Below are 24,011 nucleotides of genomic sequence, written 5' to 3' on the forward strand. Positions count from 1 at the left end.
GGCTCACCGTCAGCAGCATTGGCCATCTCCTAAGTAATGTGCGAAGTGGTTATGGCGCTAATATCGAGCTCGGGGTACGTATTCCGGATCATCCATCGGCTCAGTTTAAAGCCCCTTCTGTACGAGCCCACCATCAGGTCGTCAAAGTGCGACGAGGCGATGTATTCATTAATGGCCTTCTTCTTGGCATCATCGATGCCCTGAGAAAAGATCTCTGTCCTCTCCCTAATATCCTCTTGAAGGTATTCAACCTGATGCTGCAAGTCCAGCCTCAGGTCCGCCATATGCTTCACCACCACTTCCATGGCTTCGGTATCTCTTTGAGACCTCGCCAACCTGGCCTGTGCAGCGCGAGAAGCCGCCTCAGCAGCTCGAGAAGCTGCCTCGACAGCGCGGGAAGCCTCTTCGGCAGCTCGCGCCCGCCTCGATCTCCTTTCCACTTGGGCCGCCAAGGCATGGATAGAAGAATTCACCTACCAAAAGGAAAAATAACAAATTATCAAAAGAACGATAGCAAGAAAGATAATAGCAAAAAGCCCGACAAGAAATTGCTAACTTACCACCATGGCATGAGTAGCAGCACAACAAACTACCTAGTTCAAAGGAAGCTCGGTCCATGCCGCGACCTCCTCAGGGTAAATGGCCTCCCTACTTTTCTGAAGAGCGTGGTTCGGCAACAACAGGCTCCTGAACTCGCCTTGGCCTCCCGAGCCTGAAGGCCCAGCTCGCGTATAAGCAGACTCAGAGTAAGCGGGAGCCCCCGTATAAGTAGCCTTAGCGTAAGGGGCCCCCGCCGCTTCTTGTACTGGAGGGGCCATCTCGGGCTCCCTGGGCGGATCCACTGACGGGTAGTCCGGTACCTCGGGCTCCGCATCTCGGGGTAGCTCGGCACGAGTTCGTTTGGCGACTCGCTTCCTCCTCTTCATGACGTGAAACAGGTTCCCACCACAAGTCTTCTCTACGTCCATCGCACCTGCAAAAAAGAGCTCGACATCAGGAAAACGAAAGAACAGAGCAAAACAAAAGGCAAGCCTTTGAGTAAGAAACCTACCCGAACTTAGACCGGCCTCGATGAGCTTGGCCTCCATCAGATAATGGTGGCATTTTAGCCCAGGCTGTACCCATTCCCGGAGGCCCTTCGCCGTCTCCCTATCAAGCGTAACACCGGCATCAGGGGCAGCCATCCCCCACCCGGTTTGGAACGGCCACCCCAATGCACTTCGCACCCCGAAGTAGTCCCGTTTCCACGCTGGGACCTTGTTGGGAAGATCGTGTAAAAGCTTAAACCCCGGGCGAGGAGACAGGTAATACGCCCGCCTACGCCCGGGAAGGGGACCCGCTTGCTTCTTAAGCATTAGAATAGAAGAAAAGATCTACAGGTCTAAAGACAAGATCTGCTCGCAAAATAGGGAGATTGTCCCCACCAAGTTACGAATAGAATTCGGGTGAAGCTGGCCGACAGCAACGCCAAAGTGGTTCATAACCTTGACAATAAGGGGGTGGAAAGGCAGGCGCAACCCAGCAACGAGTTGCTCCCGGAATAAGGGAAACTACTCGAGGGTATAAAGTAGGTGTACTCCCTAGGCAAGTTGAACTGGGTAATAAGGGAGTGAAGCCCCTCAGGCGTCATGGTCGAGGGCCCAAACTTGTCTAACGTCCGACCTCGAAGAGAGGAGGATGCCAAACTACCCGAGGCAACTCGGCCTACGGGTTTGAACTCTTCCTCGAGCTCTACCTCGGGTTCACTAGGGTTGTCGGGGGATGCAGCTCGGTTCGTATAACCTGCATCTGACCCCCTCGAAGAACTGTCTGAGCTATCCGAGCTAGACATCGGGAGGAGAAGGACTACAGGAACTTGAACGCGAGTTGAAACTTGGACACGAGCTCAAGAAGCAAAAATGCAGGAGAGTGACGATGAAAAGCGACTGGGGTCCCCCACTATTTATACCTACAGTAATCGAAAATCAACGGCTCTGATCAAAGCAAATCCAATGGCCCGCAGTCGCGCTGACCGCATGTCTCTTGAGACCAAGACGTGACTGGCCGCACGTCTTTTGAAACTGAAAGAGCGCTGGCGCACGTCTCCCCGTGTCAAAGGCGGCAGCGGCGCGTTTTTTCAAATTTGAAATAACGCCCACTGTCACGTCTCCCAGCGGCGCGTTTTTTAAATTTTGAAATAAGTGAGCGCTGTCACGTCTGTCAGCATTTATAGACGGATTGGCGCGTTTCCTGACTTTTTGGCGCTCGAGAAACCCGGAAGACTCCTGACAAATGCACACTTTGCACTATCAGTCAAACCAGTTCGAAGTACGAGTCAAATCCACCCGCCACATCGCGAACTCCCCGTGCCAGGGCAAGCCCCTTAGCGCAAGGAGTGGGGGGCAATTGATGAAGGAAGATTTGGCCCGACCTCGTAACCACTCAACACATGGCAAAGGCAACAGCTCGGCACAACAGCACGCCCAAGGCGCGAGCTCCGAAAGGAGGAACCAGCGGTCCGAACTCCCCACAAGGAGCCCGAACTCTCCCTTTGACCCCGGGCCTTGCGAGGAGCACCAAGGGCAAACAACCCGAACTGGCCCGCCCCAGGGCAGTTCGGGCCACACCTCTATCCGAACTCAAGACTTCACCTTGCATACCACTCCAGCACTTCGCCCCCAGGACGCCGAACTGAACAACTGTACCGTACCTGACACCGAAGGAGTCCGTATCTTGAGGCGGCGCACCTGACTGACTTGGGATCTGACGCTTGACAGCCGCACTTCAAAGGCCACCTACCACCGCCATCTCCAGTTACAGAGACGACTCCGACAAAGAGAGCAGTGGCGGTTCTGCCCCAACAAAGGTGATGACACCCGAACTGGCAGGAGCGTAGAGGTAATCATACCCGACCTGATAGAAGCTTGGGAGTGAGTGCGCGAAGTGGTTATAAAAGGCCCCCTTCCCCCCAAGAAGAGAGGTATGTGATAACTTTGCGCCATCTGGTTTTTATCTTGCCTTTGAGGAAATACTAACTTGAGCTTCGGAGCATTCTCACCGGGTTCTCCCCCGGAGATTACTTGCTTTCTCCTCCGTTTCAGGCATCTTTTGCTCCAGCCCGAGGCAAGATCGTTGACAGATAGGACCGGCTGGATTGCGCACCATCACACACCGTTCTAACTAGGATCAGTCCTTGGATTTTAATTTATGACTGACACGAAGCATTATGGTTGGTTCCATAGCCCTCTAATCCATTATGCTAATGTTGCAATATAGACCTTTTTGTGTACTCATATACACACATTACATTATGTCAAATAGAATCCTTAATCATGTTTTAAGTCATTTTTGTTTTCTTTTGCATTATTACTCACACTCAACTAGGATGAAATAATTGAATTATGAATTTATTTTAAGACAATCAAATAGATTGGCACTAACACAAGTGAAAATAAAAAAAGTGGCCACACCCAACTTGGTTAAGATCTATATTTGATTGTAGTATTATTCATTGGTTCAAGTATCCCGCACGGGCCATTCTACTAATTTTATAAAACAAAAATTTTAGATACATTATTAATTTTATTATCATCGTCATATGTGCAAAACACAAAAAAACATGCTGCTTGTCTCATCAAACGCCCTAACAGAACAAAATGTGTTGATTGTGTTATGTACTCTCATCGAAACCCACCTAATTGGGCTTGGGTTGGGCCTAGCATTGCACGAGCCGATCAAAAGTCAACAAATACGAATCCTCCGCAACAGTTTCTTCACGTTCACGAGAGCATCCGCTCCAGACTCCAGAGGGAACTGGCACCGGTGGTCTGGAACTGAAACACAATAATCCTCCTGGACTTGATTCTGGGGACATCGAAACAGACGGGATCGAGTTAAGCCGGGAAAGATGACGGAGGCAGTGATAAGGAAGAAACCAGGGATGGTTAGCGTGAAGGAGATGCCGCTTCTGCAGGACGGACCTCCGCCTGGTGGTTTCCCTCCTGTACGGTACGCTCGCCGGATCCCTACAAAGGGCCCCAGTGCCCTTGCCATTTTCCTCACTGCATTGGGTGCTTTCTCATGGGGCATGTATCAGGTCGGCAAGGGCAACAAGATAAGAAGGTCCGTGTTTCAAGTGGTCATTATCACCTTTTTATTTCTTTTGCACTATATGAATCTGGATTCTAGGGTTTCGGGATGCTTTTGTCTGGTGCTGCATTTCTGTCTTGTTTAATTTTTGTAATTCCCAAAACCTAAGTTTAGTTTTGTTCACTTTGTGAAATGTGATGGATTTTGGTTATTGATATCAAAATTATCGAAATTTAGTTTTATTTGAGGGTTTATATTAATTTCTTTTGTTTGCTCGTGAGGTTAGGTATATATTTTACTTTTTATATTTTTCTTTTCTTTTGTTTGTTTGATTTATGTGGTTGTCATTGAGGTTTCCATTTGATGCTTGATTAGAACCTACTGCTTTCGTTTATTGGCGATTATTACAATTTTTAAGTTCATTTTGTTTTTATTCTTTAGATTATGGTTTTCAACTTAAGCGATTTTGCATATTATTTTTATTTTTCCAGTTTCTAGTCTGATTACAGAATTAATCGTGTATGTTTTCTGTTGCCATTTTCTTGTGAAAGTACTCTATTTAGCATACTTGGTGGGTATTTGGTCAGAGGAACAATTTTCCAAAATATTTTCCTCAAGAAATGCTGATCTTAAGGGGTTTTGGAAAATATAGCCTGATTTCTGGAGAAATTGCATTTAGCAAAGATGTTGGCATGGCGATTTCTGGTGTCTTTTCTCAGGAACCATGTTTTCAATGAGCTATTTCTCACCTGATTCCTGAGCTTGTATACCAGACATGGTATTTGCACAATAATATATATTAAATCATTCATATGATCCCAATCTAACATTCCAAATTATTTAGTAGAATTGATAAACATGTTGTAGTGAGCGTCCAATGGCATGGATTTATCAAAATATTGCAATCACTCGTATGATCTCAATCTAACATTCCAAATTGTTTAATAAAATTGATAAGCATATTGTAGTAAGTATCCAATGGCATGGATTTATCAAAATACAAATTAATACATTCCCAATTTGGTGGGATTAAGTTTAAGCTCTTTTTTTTTTCTTTTTTTTTTTCATAATAGGCACCAAGGAAATTTTATTTTGCACATATTTTTTTCTTTTATTTTTAATGGGCACTAAGGAAATCTTATTTTGTTCTTATTTTTTCTTTTTAATTTGTAATAAAATGAGAAAGAAGATATAATGCCAGCCATTATTTATTTAGCCACTTTTGGCTTTTAATAGAGAACCCTAGTCTAAAACCTATGCAAGGAAGTAGGGTCATAGGGTGGTCCTGCACTGGCCTACTGGCCTGATCAGTTCTTTTCTTTTCCTTTTTTTTTCCTTTTTTCATTTTTTATGGACATCCCACCTATACCCAAACAAAGAGATAAACCAATCCTACAATTCAGCAGCAAAAGAGCAGGAAATAAATAGGTGATAGCAATCCTACCATTAGATTTGCAGAGAGTGCACTAGTAAGGGGATAAGTAATGATTGGGTCTTCGTTTTTGCAAATTATCCAAGGTGTTTACCTTCTCATAGAAAACTTTCCAACAAAGAGCATTAACTTAAGGGGGAATAGACCTACACTAGACTTCCTTGACAGGAAAAGCTTGAGGGTTAGGGAAGTGACAAAGAGACTTAAAAAAGGAAGCACATGAAAAGAAACCCTTAGGGTTAGGAGACCACACCCATCTGTCTGGGGAAAGGGGGTCCAAACAGATATTATCAAGAGGAAGCAAGAGCTTGGTCACAACAACACATTCTTCCTCCCTTAATCCTCTACAGAGGCCAAAGTCCCAGTTCAGACTCAAGGGATTAACATGAGAGTTAAGGAATTTTGAAACTTCCTCTTTTTTGTATGAGGAAATAGAGTACGAGGAAAGAAAGACATCTTTAAGGGCTGAGTTACCCACCCATACATCTTCCCAAAAACAAATAGAATTCCCTGAGCAAATATCATACTTGACAAACCCAAGAAAGTGAGGAAGCAAGCTGTGAATTGCCTTCCATGGAGTTGTTAAAGTAGCTCGTTGAGAAACACCTGCATTCCATCCATTAGCCAGTCGACCATGGATACTTGCCACCACCTCATGCCACAATCTTCCCCTCTCTAAAGGCCATCTCGACAACTATTTTCCTAATAAGGCAACATTCTTTTGAACCACATTCCCTAACCCTAACCAACCCTCCTTGCTCCTACACACTATCTCCCAATTGATCAGATGGTCCTTACTTTCCCCTAGCTCCCACAAGAAATCCCTCATTAATTTCTCTAACTTCTTTGCTTCCCTAGAAGAGATTCTAAAGATAGAGAGGAAATAGATAGGCAAGTTAGCAAGAGTAGCCTTTATCAATGTAATTCTGCCTCTCAAGGAAATATAGTTCTTTTACCATGCAACTGACCTTTTGCTAGCCTTCTCCAAGATTGGATTCCAAAAGTTGCTTTCCTTAGGATTGGCACCTAGGGGAAGACCTAAGTAGTTCAACAACCAAGAGGAAGTGGGGCATTCTAAACAAGCTGCTAACAAATCTAAATCCCTTTCATTCAAATTAACACCTGCAATGTAGCTTTTTTTCAAAATTAATCTTCAAATTAGAGATCCTTTCAAACCTCTTGATCAACTCCTTTAGATTCCTAACGTTTCTTAAATATGCCCCTTCACAAAAGATTATAATATTGTTTGCAAATTGAAGGTAACTATAACCTCATTTCTGCCAACTCTCCAATCTCTTAATGAGCCTTTGTCATCAACCTTTGATATTAATCTACTATGCACATCCACTACAAGAGTAAAGAGGAAAGGAGATAGAGGGTCACCTTGTCGAAGTCCTCTGCAGGCTGGGAAAAAGTCCCTTACCACTCCAATTTACACACAAAACCTTCTCGCCTAGACCTTCTCATCTCTTCTACACATTCATTTGCTATCAGAATTTGATCAATGATTTGTCTTCCTTTTATGAAGGCCCCTTGAGCTTGACTGATGATATCGGGAAGCACTACTTTTATCCTTAAAGAGAGAACCTTTGCCACTATCTTGTAGATACTTGTCATTAAACTGATTGGTCTAAAGTCCTTTGGGTGATTAGCATCAGTCTTCTTCAGGACCAAAGCTATAAAAGTGGCATTAACACCGACTGATAATACACTTGTCCTCAAACTCCTTAAATACCTCTATCAGATCATCTTTCACCACTTCCTAACAGTCTTGAAAGAAAGCTATTGTAAATCCATCCGAACCGAGGCCTTTGATCTGTCCAAAGAGAACATTGCCTTTCTAATTTCTTCCACTTCAAAAGACCTCACCAGCCAACTTGCTGTTTCATCACTTAATCTTGGCCAATCAATCCCTTCTACCCCCAACCGATTATTCAAAGGCCTTCTAAAGATAGATTTGGAGTGATTCGCAAAGATTCTAGAAATTTCATCTTGACTAGTAGTGGCATTCCCATCCATCTCCAATTTAGTAATGAAGTTTTTCCTTCTCCTTCCATTGGCTAAGGCATGGAAGAATTTGGTATTTCCATCTCCCTCCTTAATCCTCTTATGCCTAAATTTCTGCCTCCAATTCATCTCTTCTCTGAGTAAAACTTTTCCCAATTCCTTTTTCAAATTCCATCTCATCTCCCTCTCTTGTACATCAAGATCCCTTTGATGCTCTCTCTCGTCCAAATCCTCAATCTAGGAACTCAAGCTAAGCTTTTCCTAAAATGAATCTTGTTCCACTCTTTTATTTTAAGCCTAAACCTTTGTAATTTTTTTGTGAATCTGACTCCCTTCCACTTAACTTTCCATAAATTTTCATTCCACTATTCCTTTACTATTCAGGAAAGCTGGGTGTGTCAACCACATGTTCTCAAACCTAAAAGGTCTTGGTCCACTCCAAAAGGGTTCAGAACCTATCCATATAGGAAAGTGATAAGAGGTCAATCTAGGCAAGGCTTTAGAAACCAAATCTTCTAGTGGTTTTCCCAACTAAAATTAAAGAGGAATCTATCCAATTTTGGGCAAAGAGGGTTCTCTTGAAAATTAGTCCACGTAAATCTGGCTTGAAGTAGGGGGAATTCCTTTAGCTCACATTCATAAAGCTCTATCTAATCATTAAACTTTCTCATGCTAGTGGTGATTCATGATTGAATGTTGATGGTTACTTGTTTCTTCTGAGAACTTTATTACGTTAAAATCCTCACTTAGACACCAAGGGCCATCCTAGAGGCCCTGAATCGAGTACAGCTCCTCCCACATTTCATTCATTTTCCTATAGTTATTTGGGCTATAAACATTGGTTAGAACCCAAGTAAGGTCATCCTCCACATTTCTAAATTTGACCGAGACTGAGAATCTACTAATCAATTCCTCCATAGATTTCATTACATCATCCCTCCATAAAGTAGTAATTCTCCCTGAAGCTCCCCAAGAAGGTATGAAAGTCCAACTTACTCCTCTTGATCTCCACAAACTTCTTACCCGCCTTCTGTCTAAATCAGCTAGTTTTGTCTCTTGCAGCAACACGATATCCGGTCTCTCTCTCACGTCTCACCTCAATAAATCCTTGATCACTCTCCTTTTTCTTGTGCTCCCTAAACGTCGTACTTTCCAACTAACTATCTTCCTAAATACATCTTCGATAGGACCCTTGTGCAACTGGGAAAAGCTACTGAAGAGTTCTCCTTCTTATTCCCCTTCCACTAAACTCAATATATCCCTTAACATCAGAAATCGGTCTCTCTACATCCAACCTCTTCTTCCTCTTTTTCTTTTTTTCCACACTTTTCCCATCAGACGTTCTCACCTTTGCATTACCATCTAAAGTGGATTCTGTCTGAGTATCCTTTTTGGTTTTTGTATTAGACTCTGACTCCTTACTACCCTCCCCTTCTTGTGCCCCTTCCTTCTTTTTAATAAGTTCAGTCATATGATCTCTTTCTTCTACTATAGTTTCCTTTGCTTTTAAATCCTCAAACATTTCCATAATCAACCTCCAAATCCTTTTTGCTTCCACTTTCCCCACATTGTAATCACCACTTCTGCACCCCTCCTCTCCTAAGTCTGGCTGGGATGTTGGTGTTCCTGCTACAGACACAAAGGAAACATCAGTACCTAAAACCAAATCCACAGACATACTTGGTAAATGAGGAGCTGGACAACAAGTATTGAGACCGAACTCCCCGAAGCTGGGATTCAAAACGTTGACCTTTTCCCCTTTGTGCTTTTGCTGGGAAGGTGGAAAGACAAAGGAGACACCCTTGTCAACTGTTTTGCGAAGGCATCCTTATTTAGCAAAACCCCTGTTGGTGCGTCAGTGCAAACTTTCATGGAAGAGTCTCGCCTCACTGTACCTACATCCTGTACATGCTGAGAATCTGAAAGGCAACCCTCTGATGTGTGAGATGATATCTGCCCAACAGCAAGGGGGTCTTCCACACACTTAACCGAAGGAAGAATTGAAGGCGCAACAGAAGAAGTGGTTTCCAGTCTGTAGGCCCCAATCTGATTTTGTGCATTCTGTATAATCTTCTCACCAATGCTAGTGTTGGCTATCTCTTTTTCAGGAAAAAGAAGTTCAGTATTGAAGCTTTCTTCAAAAAAGTCCACCCTACCTTGCAAGTCAACACTTCCCAGGCTCACAGTGTCTTCTAAGTCTGAATTGCTTCTGATCTTTTCTGTTGACCATCTGTCATCTTCCAAATTTTCCATGCCAATGCGTTTTACACTTCGCGGATTACACCTTTCAAATGACAGTTCTTGAAGCTTCTTGGTTGGGATCCATTGCAAGGAGTTCTGCAAGCTACATCTGCCGCTCAATCGAGAGGAGCTCAAGGAGGAAGAAGATGGATGTTTCTTATCATCCAGTAAAGCCTCCCCCCTATCACGTGAGGCTTTAAGTTATCATGTGGTTTTGTTTTAAAAGGCCCAACAGAAATCGACCCACTCCTTAATGAAGCCCCATTTGAATTTTTTGCCAACATGGGCTCTAAAATCCTTTTAGGCCCAATAAGCTGAGGCCTTTCACTCCCATGGTCTTGATCCACTCCACAATCATAGACTTGTTTTAAAGGTTCAGACCTCCCTCCTCTAGGTCCACCCAAGTTGGCTGTTGAGTCCTCTCCCTTTTCTATCAAATTTGAAAGTTTTCCACCGATGTTTGAGCTTCCATTGATTACCACCTGTGCAAAGGTCTTGCCTTGCTCGTTACATTTCAAACCTTCCACCTGCCCCACTTCTTTATGTGTTTCCAACAAATGTTCACCCATTTTAGTATGAACTGTGCAACTGCTTAGCTAGCCAATCCTTGTGGGCCACACAAAGCTTCCTGTTCCACCCTCTCGTCCCGTTCCCTACGAGCCTCCCTCCACAGAGCAACTTCAATGGAGGAGGCTAACCAGACTGAGAAAAAAACTTCCTTCCACCTTAACCTCCAACTTCTGAGGGATATCCTCAGGCTTCACTCCACTCAACAACACGACTACAAAATGAAGACCACCCCAATAGGCACCAACTAACCGACCTCCACACACCATTGCGATGGAGTCTGCTATTTCTTGTTTCCACAGATGAAATGGCAGACCCAAAACCCGCACTACCACTCTGTCTTCGATATGCAAGTCTTTGGAATTGGACACAGGACATCATCTGGATATAGTAAAATTTCCAATATCTGATTAGAAGTTTAAAGCCCAAACGTCTACTTTATTCCCAACCAGGTCAATCAAAGCCTTGCACTTCTCAAAAGGTGTTAAGATGAAGGTTCCCTTCAGCTTCATCTTAACTGAGACTAAATCTGCAACTTCTCTCCAGTTTTTGATTGGTTGCTTGGCTTCTAACACTAATTTGCTTTCCCAGTCTCCCATCCCTGAATCAATGTTCAACCTGCCATTACCTTTGATTTTGGCCAGCATCACTGACTTTTTTTGGTGGAACTTCATTCTCAACAAAGGCCTTAACATCTTGCCTTGAGCTCTGTCCCAACTCGTTTTGAGAGGCATCCATTCGAAGAAGGTAGTCATTTAGCAAACTGGAAATCTCCTGCCAATCTTTGCCTCTACTCCCTTCAGGGAAGCACACCTTGTGCTTTCTTTGTCAAAAAACTCAGTTATAAACCATCCTTTTGCATTTCTTTTTCGTTCTACCTCATAACTTTTCTCTGTCACACTTCTCACCTTCTTCCAATAGCACCATGGCCATCTTCACTTTCCCTTAACCCTGAGTTTTTTTGATTATGCTCTTCAAGAAGAAAGTCTTTGGCTTCCACCTTCGTCACTTTCTCCATCGGGCTTCCACGAACATAGTTTCCTCCATCTTATTGCTTTGACATCGCCCTTGAAAGTCCCATGTTTTGCAACTTGCAACTTGCAACTTGCAGCCAACCCCCAAAACAGTCTTGATCTCAGTTACTTGACATTTTTAGAGCAGTTGAAGGCAGTTGAGAGCAAGAAGGTAGCAAATTTGAAAGTCAAAGGTTTTGAAAGAACCTCTAATCTGAAAATAAATTTGGAAAAGAGATGCATAGCGTGTATCAATTTGGAGGATAGGGAGGTAGAGGCTATTGTGGAGTGTCTCGAGTATTCCATCTCATCTTGGCCTTTGTTCTATTTAGGGCTTCTGTTGGGGGAAAATCCTAGGGAGAGTAGGTTTTGGATTCCAGTTCTAGGAAAGTGTGAGAAGAGATTGGCTTCGTCGAAAAAGAACTACATTTCTTTGGGTGGTAGGATCACTTTAATAAAAGCTACATTGGTGAACTTAGCCACTTTTTATTTGTCTTTAGGATACCACGTAGGGAAGCTAGGAAGCTGGAGAAGTTAATGAGAGACCTCCTTTGGGATTTGAGACAAGGAAAGAAGGATTATTTGATTAAGTGGGAAATTGTGTGTAGAAGAAAAGAGGAGGAGGGCTTGGGGATAAGGAGGGTGGTTCAAAAAAATCTAGCATTGTTGGGGAAATGGCTTTGGCGTTGGTTGTTAGAGAGCAAGAGGCTTTGGCATTAAGTGGTGGGGAGCATACATGGCATCTCAGAAAATGGGTGGGATGCAGGTTTATCAAGGCGGGCTAATCTGACAACACCTTGGCCATCCACAACACTCTTACTCAGTTTCTTAGGTTTGTCAGGTACGAAGTTTGTTCAGGACCTTCAGGTAACTTTGTGATATTTGGGTGGGAAACACCCCTTCAAAGGACTTTTTCCCTCTATTGTTCTCCATTTTGTTGTATAAAAAAGAGGTGGTCTCATCCACAGGAACACCCTTGGCTCCAAATTGGGATTTTGAGCTTCGTAGGGGGTTAAGGGATGCTGAAATTGACTCTCTATCTAATTTGCTTTGACCAGGTTTGTTTGGATCCTTCCAAGCCAAACAAAAGGGTGTGGTCTCTTAGGCCCAAAAGGACTTGTATTTGTGCTTCTTTCTTTAAGTCCATATCTCAATCTTCCATTTAACAAGTTTTTCCCTTGAAGGAGATTTGGTGCAGGTTGGTTTCCCCAAAGATTATGGCTTTTTACTGGGAAGTGTACTATGGGAAAGTAAACACTTTAGATAACTTACAAAAGAGAAGACCCTTCCTTTGTATTTCTCTCAACTGGTGTACCATCTATAGAGCTCATGGGGAAGATTGTTACCATCTACTCATATCTTGTCCATTCTTTGTAGAGTTGTGGTCTTGGCTACTCTCTTTGTTTGGGCGTAGTTAGAGCTTGCCAGCAGAAGTACGCTTGATCTTTGACCATTCTTCTTTCAGTTGGCCAATGAAAAGAGGAAGATTAATGTGGAGATGTGCTTGAGAAGCCTTGATTTGGATGTAATGGGAAGAAAGGAATGCTAGAATCTTTTGAGAGAAGGAAGGGAGAAACCAGGAATTGAAAAACTATGTGTTGGCTAGGGCAATACACTACTTGAAGGCATTTGAATTGTTCCATTAGTTCTCCTTCAATGACTTTTGGAAAAATTGGTTAGTAGTAGTGAAGTGCTCTTCCATCAAGAACAGGGTAGTTACAAGCAGTGTTTTAAAAGGCGTGGGAGGTATACGCCTGGAGGTGCCTCCAGGCAAGGCGCTCCCAAAACGCCCTGAGGCGTATACCAAAGGCACTAACACCTATGAGACATACGCCTCAGGTGCAAGAGGTGTACGCCTCTTGCGCTTTTTTAATGAGGCATGCTAGAGGCATATGCCTCATGCACCACATGCACATCTAATATAAAAAGACAGAAAAAAAAAGAAAAAAGAAAAAAAAAAGGAAAGGAGAAGAAAGAGAAGAAAAAAAAGGGAAAAGGAAAGAAAAGGAAAGGAAAGGGAAGGGAAGAAAGGATAAGGGGAAAGAAAGTGGTTTGCCCCCTACCCCTTCGGCTGGTTCGCTCGCTTGCCTCCACTTCGAAAAGACCCCCCCTTTCAACTAATGTTATGCATCTTTATTCTTCTTAATATAAAAGATTTTTATTAAAAATAAAGAAAAAATGAAATCCCCCATTCCTCTTCATCCTCCTCCTAACCCCCTCCTCTTAAGGAGGCTTATGCCTCCTTGTGTTTGGGAGGCTTACGCCTCTGAACTATGCCTCACTCCTCTAGGCAGTGGAACGCCTCGCGTCATGCCTCCGCGTTTAAAACATTGGTTACAAGGTGGTTTCCCATGACTGAAGGCTCACTGTAGCTGAATTTTGATGGGAACAGTTTGTGCAATCCAGGTTCATTTGGAATTGGGGGGGGGGGTCTGAGAAATGAGCTTGGAGAGGTTGTTCTTTTGTACTCGAGTCCTTTGGGATTCAGAGATTTTGTTAGGGCAAACTTACTAGGTGTTGTACAAGGGGTACAATTGGCAAACCAATTGGGGGGTACAACAACTAATTATTGATGGGGAATCCAAGGTAGTGGTGGGCTGGTTGAAGAACCCTGAGGATGCTGTAAGAACGAAGTTTAGAAGATTAATTGGCTGACAAGGAATATATTCCTTTTTTTTTTTGATAAAAAAAAGGAATATATCGGTTACTATTCAGTGGTTGGGAAGATCAACAAATGCTTTGGCTGTATGTTAGCCAAGCCAGTGGCAAATAGGGAAGAATTGTTCTGGGCTCAGCTTGATTCGTACTCTTTTCCTAGTTTCTTTGCAATCTATTAGGAGAGGCTGCAGCTTGTGCCTCTCCAAGGGCTGTTGTATGAGATTATAAACCTGAATCGGTTTCTGAATTAATAAAATTCCATTATTATTCATCAAAGAAAGGAAAATTCTTGAAGATAGGCACTCCATTTTGCATGCCTAGTGCTTAACTTTTTTAGAGAACTCAAGTATTTCAATGCCTCATGATCAAAGTAAAGGACAAATTCCTTGTAAATATGGTAATGCTGCCAATGTCGAAGCGCCAACTCAATTGCATAAAACTCAAGATCATAGGTAGAACATTTTTTCTTGGCCTCGTTCAATTTTTTGTTGAAGTAGGCAATATGATGTCCATCTTGACTTAAGACTCATCATCATCGTCATTGTCATCCATGCCTTATCCCAACTATATGGGGTTGACTACGTGAATCCTGTTTCGCCAATATGTTCTATTTAAAGCCATATCCACTATTAAATTATTAATGCTTAAATCATTTCTTACTCCTACCCATATCCTTTTTGGTCTACCCCAAGTTGTTATTATCCCCTTCAGTGTGTAACAAATCACTTCTTCTAACTGGTTCAGTCGGTGTCTTCTATGCATGTGCCGAGACCATCATAGTCTACTCTCTCATTTTATCACCTATTGGAGCTTTTTTTTTTTTTTGATCAATAGCTGAAAATTCATTCATTAAAATTGAAGTAGTACAAAGAAAAGGGAGAGATAAACTCTCTTAACAAATACCAAACAAAAGATAAACTCTCTTAACGCTTCCCAAAACAGTAAACTAGATTACAACATAGCCCAGAAAATTTGATTCTTTCCCACCCCTTCTTTAGCCAGTGCTCTGCAAAGCCATTAGCTTCTCTTTTCACCCAATTGAGCTTCAATTCCATTCCTTGTGTCAGCCACTTGAACTTCCTTTTTTCATTAACATAATCCCACCAGTCCAACTCCTTTTGAAGCCAATTTATAACCAATTTTGAATCCCCTTCTATTATCAGTTCTGAGATATTTAAATCCTTGGATTTTTGAATTCCTTCCATGACAGCTAAAGCTTTGGCCCTTAGGGAGTCTCCCATACCCAAAGGGACTTGAAAAAAGAACCATTATTTTACCTTCATTATTTCTGAACACTCCTCCCATGCTTGAAGGAGCCGGATTTCCTTCACTATTACCATCAAAGTTCAACTTAATGAAACCACTGAAAGGAGGAGACCAAGATAGCTTCATGACAGCTTTCAAAGAGCAGAATCAGCCACTTCTAGCTTCTTATCAAGTCAACCGGTGAAACATTCTTACATAATTTTAAGGTTTTCACCCAATCTAACACTCTAATGGTGATGACTTCAACTAGAGCATCTCTATTCTTCTCTTTTTCTGCAAATGTTCTCTATTTCCTTTCATCCCAAATTGTCCAACACATTGCAGCTACACCTTCACAAAATTCTTCCCCTCTTCTTCCTCCAACTAGCAAGGTAGGACTAAATAGGCTTTGTACATTCAGTGGGGAGTTCCACCTATATCCGAACAAAGAGAGAAACCATTCCCAAATTGAAGACACAAAGGGGCAGGAGATTAATAAGTGATGGGAAGACTCACTATTTGCCTTACAAAGGAGACACTAGTGAGGGGATAAGCATCAATTAGTTTTTTTTCCCTTTGGAGCAAATCACAAGTGTTAATTCTTTCTAGAAATGCTTCCTAGCAGAAAATCTTCAATCCTAGGCGGAATTGGCTTGCTCCAAACCTCTTTTACCAGAAAAGATATGACCAAACTATCAATCTTCTAGGTTGACACAAAGAAAGAGGTGCAAATAAAAGAACCTGACGGGGAAAGAATCCAAATTCTACAGTCACCTCTTGAGGGATTCAAAAACACCCCTTTAGGACTTTGGATCAAGGAAAGAGCACTAGCCAGTTCACAATCATGCAAACCTCTCCTAAATCCCAAATACCAATTAAACTCTGAACTAGAATTGGAAGGGACCACAAAAGAAGCAATAGGCTCATTCTTCCAGTCAGAAATTGTATAAAGGGAAGGGAATTGTTCTTTTAGTGGTAAGGTGCCCAACCAAACATGATCCCAAAACTTTACAAGATTACTAGAACTGAGATTATACCTGATATGTGGCAAGAAAGGAGTAACTAGTGGCCGTGGAGACTAAGTGAGCCATCTTGTTTTGAATGGAGCAATGAAGGTACACGTGAAATTGAACGAGAACATGTTTGGATGTCTAAATCTGTTGCAGAGTTTGGTCGGTCCCATTGTTAATTCAGACCCAATGTAAATGCGTAGGCAGTTGCTGTTTGGCAACCATCTAACTCCTTTCAAGTAAGGAAAATGAATACTGGGTTTTCGTGTTCATTTTCAAAAGCGAGGAGGCTTATGATAGCATGAATTGAGAACAAATTCAGGTTCCTTCTCCTAAATTGAGGAATGGGAGATGGGACCCATTAGTTGGTGCACTAAGAGATTTGGTACCGACGAGTCTGGTGGATTAATATTTGTGGTATTCCTCTTCACACTTGGTGTTTTTAGATGTTTGAAGCTATGGGAGAAGTGTGCAGGAGATTCTGATTCATCGATCCTATGACTAGCTCTTGGAGGAATCTTGTTAGTGCACGTATTTTGGTTGAAGTGGATGAAATCCATCTTGTATCATCATATTTGTCTCTTCAGTTTGTCGGAGAGTTATACGATCAGAGACTTGTTGAAGGTTCATATTTGATGAGGTGGGTGGAGAATATGGGTGTTTCGGGGAAGACGAGCAACAAAAATTTTTTGGTTTCTGTTGAGGAGTGGAAGTCAAATGGTTAGCTCAAACAGGTTAGTCCAAAGGTTGAAGACGAGGGCACTCTTGGAATTATGGGTTTTTTGCATTGCCTATTGAGGGTGGCAAGATGGGCTTTGATTCTTGTGGTGGTAGTCAGGACTCGAAAAGTCAAGAGGGGGTAAGGTTCAATTAAAGTCTGAGCTTAGGCCTAACTCACATTCGTTAGACATTTTTTGGGGGTGGCTTGGTAAAAGGAATGGTGGGACATGTGAAGGGTCAGAAAAATGACTATGTGGACCAGGGGAAGGATTTAGAGTCAGTTGTGAATAAAAAAGTGGTTGCGCAAAAAATAGATCCAAGTGAAACTAGTATAGTCATCAATGAAAAGAACAAAATATTTATAGCTCAACCTAGAAGTTATGAGAGACGACCAAACATCACTATGTTAACTTGAAAGGTATAGTAGAGTGTTCAACAACAGAAGAAAATGACAAAGTATGACTCTTACGAAAGCAACATGTAATACAAGACTTATCAACATCAACAAAAGTAGTAGCTTTAGAAGATAGGCAATTAGTAGAAATAAAAGCTCAAGTTTTTTAGGATAACGGTAGCTAAGACGTCTAGGATGCCACTCATTACTTTTACAAGCAATATTAGAACTAGAAGTAGTAGAAAGCAAACAAGGTGAGGTGAGATGGTGTCTTTGTCTTCCTAACATCTAGAGCAAAGAGCCGACCCAACCTACACCCCTTCCCCTTTATTGTCCTAGTGTGCTGGTCCTGATTAAACAACCATCGGAGGAAAAAGAAACAATGTTACCATCATCAACCAACTGACCAATAGATAAATTAGTAGTAAGTTTTGAGATAAATAAGGCTTTAGGAAGATGAAAACGAGAATTAATAGGGGTAGGCAAGTCAAAATCATCACATCAAATGATTTTTAAGTTTTTCACCATTAGCTATAACAATGTGTTTAGTAAAAGATGAAGACTTGAGAGACTGACCAGAATATGCCCCTTTCATATGATTAAAGGCACTAGAATCAATTACCAAAGATGGCAGTGGATACCAATTGCCGCATTTTTTCTTAAGTCAAAGAAACAGAGGACTCTTCCTTAGTTGAAAGTTTTAAAATTTTGTGTGTACAATGAAGTCAAAATTTGTGGGGTGGGTTTCAGCGAGATTTCCTCTTTAAGGTATGTGCCTTACCTACGCCCTAGATGCTACACTTTCAAAAGGCGCATGTCTGGTGCGCCTTGTGCTTCAGTGCCATTTTGAAGTTTGTGCCTTTTTGCTCTTGTATAAGCCTAGTGGTTGGGCCAAGGACTGCTTCGGTTCGTGCGCTTTGCTTGCTCACCGAAGCTCCGAGAGCCCCCTATTTGCTAATGTCGTTTATTCATTTATCTTAATAAAAATAAAATTTTATTCATAAAAAAATAAAAATAAAATTTTGAAGATAATTAAAATTATAAAATCATTTTTTCATAGGGATTACTTATTTAGGCTTGCCTCAAGGGGCTTAGTACAAAGGCAGCTTGTAGAATTAGGAATGAAAGATGTTTAACATCACATTAACTATTTGAAATAATACAATTGGGAACGAAATAAAGAAATTAAAAGTTTGACATGCTTGAATATATTTTGTTTGCTATTTTTTATTTTATTTTTGCATTTTTCACTTTGAATATGTTTTATATGTTATGTTTATGTATTTTAATTTGAGTTAATAGGCTTTTTAAAACATTTAGTTTAAAATTAAAGTTTGATTTTTTAATATACTATTTTTAATATTTTCATAATTTATTTTGAATTTTTTATACTTTTTTTGCATTTTTTATTCTTTTAAAATTTTGCATCTTGCTTCAAAAAGGTGTGTGCCTCGCCTTGTGCCTTTCTCCTTACTCTTGCACTTCTTTTGTGCCTTGCACTTTTAAAACACTGTCTTAGGTTTGATTCTTGAAGGAACACAATCTGTAGTGGCTGCACATCCATCCCTAGTTCCATGTAGGCTCTTCTATCACTTTATTTTCATAGTTTTAAAGGTGCCAAGGCGAGTCTACGCAACCATGGGGCACCTGGGCACCTAAGCCTCATCTAGATGATGGAATCTAAACGTACAAAACCTACAAATTTCTACCCCTGCTAAACTAGTTTTTTGGTTTTGTATATTAATCAGTACACCTCTACACTACCTTTTGTGCTTGTGGTTTTTCCAGTTCTGCTTCAAGTATGAAAAACAAAATATTAGAGTGAGAAGATAGAATTTAGAAGAACTGAAGGGGGTGTAGCCTGGAAAAAAAAAAAGAAAACAAGAACTGAAGTAGAAGATAGGGGGTGGAGTCCCAGTTTTAGACCAAAAAGAAAGAACAAAATAAAGACGGGGCAGAGCCCCTGTTTAAGACCACCAATGATGAAAAAAAGCTGAAAAAAATATGCAAGAGAGTTAATAACAAAAAGAAGGGGGTGGAGCCACTGTTTCAGTCCAATAAAACGATTCAGAAAGATTGGGGAAAAGATAGAAAAAAGAGGAGGAAAAAATAGGGCATAATCCCTGTTTTAAACTAGCAAAACAAAAGGAAATAAAGCATACAATAAAGAGGAAAGAAGAAAAAGAAAGGAAGAAGCTGAGCGGTGTTGTGTTGGTCACTATGGGAGGAAAGAAACTCTCGAATATTTTCAGAAAAGGAAAGATCCCTGGAAGAACTATTAGACCTAATACTTTTAAGGGCTGCCCACTGGCTAAAAACTATGGAACTGTTCTCAGACTTTCCTATTGCTGACCCGTTAAGAAACTGGAAAGAGATAGCAACCTCTACTCTGTGTAAGAGGACTCTTAGTCCCTTGTGGTCCCCTCCTCCCTCCAGATTTATAAAAGTGAATTTTGATGGCTGTAGCATAAGGAATCCAGGGCCCTCTGGGATTGGGGGAGTTTTTAGGAATGAGGAAGGGATTGTTATTGCTCTGTTCTCAGGCCCTATTGGAGAAGGAGACTCTATTAGGGCTGAGATCCTTGCATCTTTGGAAGGGGTTCAAAGAGCAAGGGAACTAAATATCAGTCGGCTGATTTTGGAAGGTGATTCAAAGGTGGTGATTAGCTGGTTGAAGAAAGAGGGCAGAGGCTTGTGGGGTTACAATAATGAAAAGAAAAAATTCTTATGGCTATGTAGAGGCATTGAGATACAATACAGCTGGGTGAAAAGGACTGCTAATTCTTTTGCAGATGGGTTGGCCAAGCAAAGGGTGAATAGGGAGGCTACTTTTTGGGCTATTTTTTAATCTTCTTTCATTGTAATTTTCTGATGGGGAGATAAGACTCTTTATCTCCCCCTTTTTTGTACCTAAAACTTCATAATTCTTAATAAAGTTTCTGTTATTGATCAAAAAAAAAAAAAAAAAAAGAAGCTGAGCGGTGTGGCTTTGGTTAGTAAATGAAAGTTGGGCAAGAACAGACTGGTTCTTATCTAGGGTTTGGAGCTTTTGAGATCTGAGTCAGTAGAAAGGTTGTCATGGAAGGTGGCTGTATGAAGGTATATGTGTTCCCAAGAGTGGGCTTTGGTGCTCTATTTATAGGAATAGGGTTCCATGCAATCTGTGCATGTCCTAGGACAGAATTCTGGAATGTTCTCTTGTAGAATGTATTTTTAGTTAGTTATGCCTTATGCAAGCTTAGCCATAAGTAGTTTTCACCAAGTGGTTTCAAGTGAAAACGTGAGAGTATCTGGTACTAACCAGCACAGCTTTCCCAATCACATCATGTGTCACCGTCTTATGTTTTGCTAGAATTGTTATGCTATAATGTGTTTAGGGATGGAGCTTGTTTTGGATTCGTAGATGGCGTCTTGCGAATCTCAGGACCTCTATCTAGATGCCAATTTTGCATGTCTGGAGTTGGGATTTGTAAGGTACTTGGGAATAGGGCCTCTCCCACTTATCTTTAATCCTACCATGTGGCTCAATAATCTCTATTAGGGATTCACTAATAAGAAACTTTGATTTCCTCTTGGTTTTTGGCCATGCAATCTCCTCTTTAGAGCTTGAATTTGAAATTGGCCCCTAACTTTCTTTTGCAGTCCAGTTGTGTTGTCAAAAAAATGCTTAATTCGGATTAATCTGTCATGATTATCTCCATGATTGGATGATTCACCTCTTCTCTCTAGCATCACCCTGTCATCTCTATTTTCTTGCCAAGCTACTGCCTTGATTGATTCCTAGCTGCCCCCAGTGAGCACCCAACCACTCTCCTTTCCTAATTGAGATGTCTGGCTTTTGGTGGGATCTTTGAATAAATATATGAAACTCACCTTCCTCGAAACTTCTGAGAGAAGCTCCATCTTGGAGATTATGTGCTTGGCAAAGCTCTGTTGTCAGTGGCCCAATCAAGGGCAGCAACTTTAGCCAAATGTGAATATTGTGTACCACCACACTTTGATACCCATCATAGCCAAATAGTATCCCTCCATATTCTAACCATTCATATACTTGGATAGCTTTGCCTCAAGAGTCATCTTTTTTAAATGAATTCTTCAGACAAGTTTCCTATGGCTTTGATAATCTTTGGGCTCTACAACATCAGGTTGTACACTTGGGTCCAGACTGATCTAGTTTCCCTTCTATTCTTGGTCAGTTCATTTGAATAGCATCCGGTTTTCAATGGTACCAACAGTCCGGACTGAGAATCTGGGACGTCCTCTTAGAGGATGCAGTGAACAGGAATAACCTGTTACCAAGCTTCTTCACCCTCAGACCACCATATAGATTCTAGTCAGCTTGGTCTCATTCTGCAACACTCCCTCCCTCGGGGATCTTGCCTTTAAATCTAACTAGGCATTCCCTTAGGAGACTCTTCCTATCCTCTACACCCTTCAACTTCATTTTGAAAAGAAAATATTGTCCTTGTGATAAAGCTGGCACTTACAACGGCCCATATTCTGGCATTCACTGCATCTCTATGCAATATACTCTTACTCTCTCATGGGATGCAGATTTCAAAAAATTATGTATTTGTATCTATATGCTAGGGGCCATTACTTAGTGTAATGGTAAAATCTCAGTCTGGCAATCTTGAGAAATTGGGGTTCAAGTTTGAGAATGGCCACTTTGTAGGAGGGCTGTAATATATTTTCCATTATTTCTTCTAGCTTGTTGGACCTTGCATCTTTTCAGTCACTTATCCATTCATTGTGTTTGTGTACCTTGTACTCCACAGGGAGCTCAAGGAAGAGAAATATGCTGCTCGCAGGGCAATATTGCCCATTCTTCAAGCTGAAGAGGATGAAAGGTAAACCCTTGTTATGTTTCCTCCTGGTCTTTACTTTTATTTTCAGAGCGGTGGAAAGGCATCTGATTTCTGTTTAATTTAGATTTGTTAAAGAGTGGAAGAAATATCTGGAAGAGGAGGCTCGAATCATGAAAGACGTGCCTGGCTGGAAAGTTGGTGAAAGTGTCTACCATTCTGGGAGATGGATGCCCCCGGCAACTGGGGAGCTGCGACCTGATGTCTGGTAAAAAAAAGGTAGTACTATGTTATTCAGCTCATGGTGTACAGTTTTTTTGGGGTGTTTCTGATATAAGATCATTTTTACCTCCTTGTGGAAAGGAAATTGGACTTGTATTTAGGGAAAGAAAGTTCTATTTGAACAAAACTCCAGAACTACTGCAAACAAGGCATCTACAATTGGCTACATATCACGTAACCCAATCACGAGTTAACACATCAGCAATCCATACGGTTACCAGATGTGCCAGCAACTAATGTGTTTACAAATGATTGGATTATATAGCCCGTTGTACACATCTTGTTTATAGCAGATCGAGGGCCTTAGAACAATAGTAGTCCTTGAGACTACTGGATGTGAGAAGTACTTTAAATTCTGGGCATCTGTTCTTTAATATCGTTATTTCCTTTTTCTTGGTGTCAGGATCTTAATGTTCAGACTACAAGCGAGTGAAGGCAGGAAGACTTTAAACAATAAATTGTTTTTCAATCTCAACTTCGTTGATATTTTATGTGGAGGTTTATGCATATGTAGGATCGGAACTGCCATCAGTGGCTTGTGTATTCAATAATTTCATTGGTACTTTGGATTAAATTCTTTTCTTATACGTTTTTCAGTTGTTTGAAGGGTAAATTACAGATAGGTACCCTGTACCCTGAACTTTAAATTACAACACTTGTACCTTGAACTCTCATTTTAAGGCATTACATAATGCTTTGTGTATTTTCAAACTGTTTTGCCCTTCTGATGTATAAACCCCAATTTGTAAACCCTTTTTACCTTTTTTTTTTTTCAATCTTAGGCCTCAACTACACCCAAGGCGGATGAATCACTAAAAAAGAGAAGGGTTTCATTCTCAGCTTTGCTTCGGAGAGAGCTATCCTCTTCGATTCTTTCTGCTTTGATTTATATTATTTTTGACCCTTTTGTATTTTCCTTATACCCTCTTTCTCGTATCTGTGATGTGAATGTATAGTTGCATTATGTTCCTGCAATTGCCTCAAAGAAACCATTATCTACACTGAGATTCGAATCAAGTCTGTGTGTCGACTTCGGTTTCTATGATTTTGTTTCTAATCATGTGTTTGGCTTGAAAAAAGCTTTTCCACTTAGGCTGAGCTCATTTACGACGTTACAGTTGCGGAAAGATTTCTGTTAGAAAATTTTAAGCCAATTTGACGGTCAAACAAACGGAACCCCAAGGTTGAATCTAAACCCTTAATCCAAAATCGACCGCCCTTTCATTGGGTAGGGACACAGAATCGGAGAGAACATAAAACCCTAGGTTTTGAGTTTTGACTACAATCTTCATCTTGTTGTTTCTTGAATATATAGTATACCAAATATTGCAAATGAGATTCTGTATAAGAATTTCTAGAAAACAAAGTAAAAATTATCCAATTTATGTTTGCTTTCTTCTCAAGTGACAACAATAGTTGATTTTTTCTCTCCCCATGATGGCGTTCTCACATGGACAGCAAATAACAGATTCAAAATTTCAACACCATTTAAAAGGGACTATGTTGGCGCAATCTTTGGTGATGATTTTACTTTGTCGGAAATTTCCTGCCCTCACTGGCGAAGTGCTT

At 41.2% G+C, this 24,011-nt stretch overlaps 1 protein-coding gene across 1 annotated transcript; it reads left to right on the top strand.

Moving 5' to 3' along the window:
• The first annotated feature begins 3,706 nt into the window (after positions 1 to 3,706).
• On the top strand, positions 3,707 to 23,153 carry LOC104590591 (NADH dehydrogenase [ubiquinone] 1 alpha subcomplex subunit 13-B). Its single transcript, XM_010249307.3, has 4 exons — positions 3,707 to 4,101; positions 22,134 to 22,205; positions 22,288 to 22,439; positions 22,846 to 23,153. The coding sequence occupies exons 1-3, from the start codon at positions 3,887 to 3,889 to the stop codon at positions 22,430 to 22,432; spliced, it is 432 nt and encodes a 143-aa protein (XP_010247609.1). The 5' UTR covers positions 3,707 to 3,886; the 3' UTR covers positions 22,433 to 22,439; positions 22,846 to 23,153.
• Positions 23,154 to 24,011: the final 858 nt, after the last annotated feature.

The sequence above is a fragment of the Nelumbo nucifera genome, chromosome 2, assembly GCF_055504915.1.
Source record: "Nelumbo nucifera cultivar China Antique chromosome 2, China Antique-T2T, whole genome shotgun sequence".
NCBI classification, from domain to species: domain Eukaryota; kingdom Viridiplantae; phylum Streptophyta; class Magnoliopsida; order Proteales; family Nelumbonaceae; genus Nelumbo; species Nelumbo nucifera.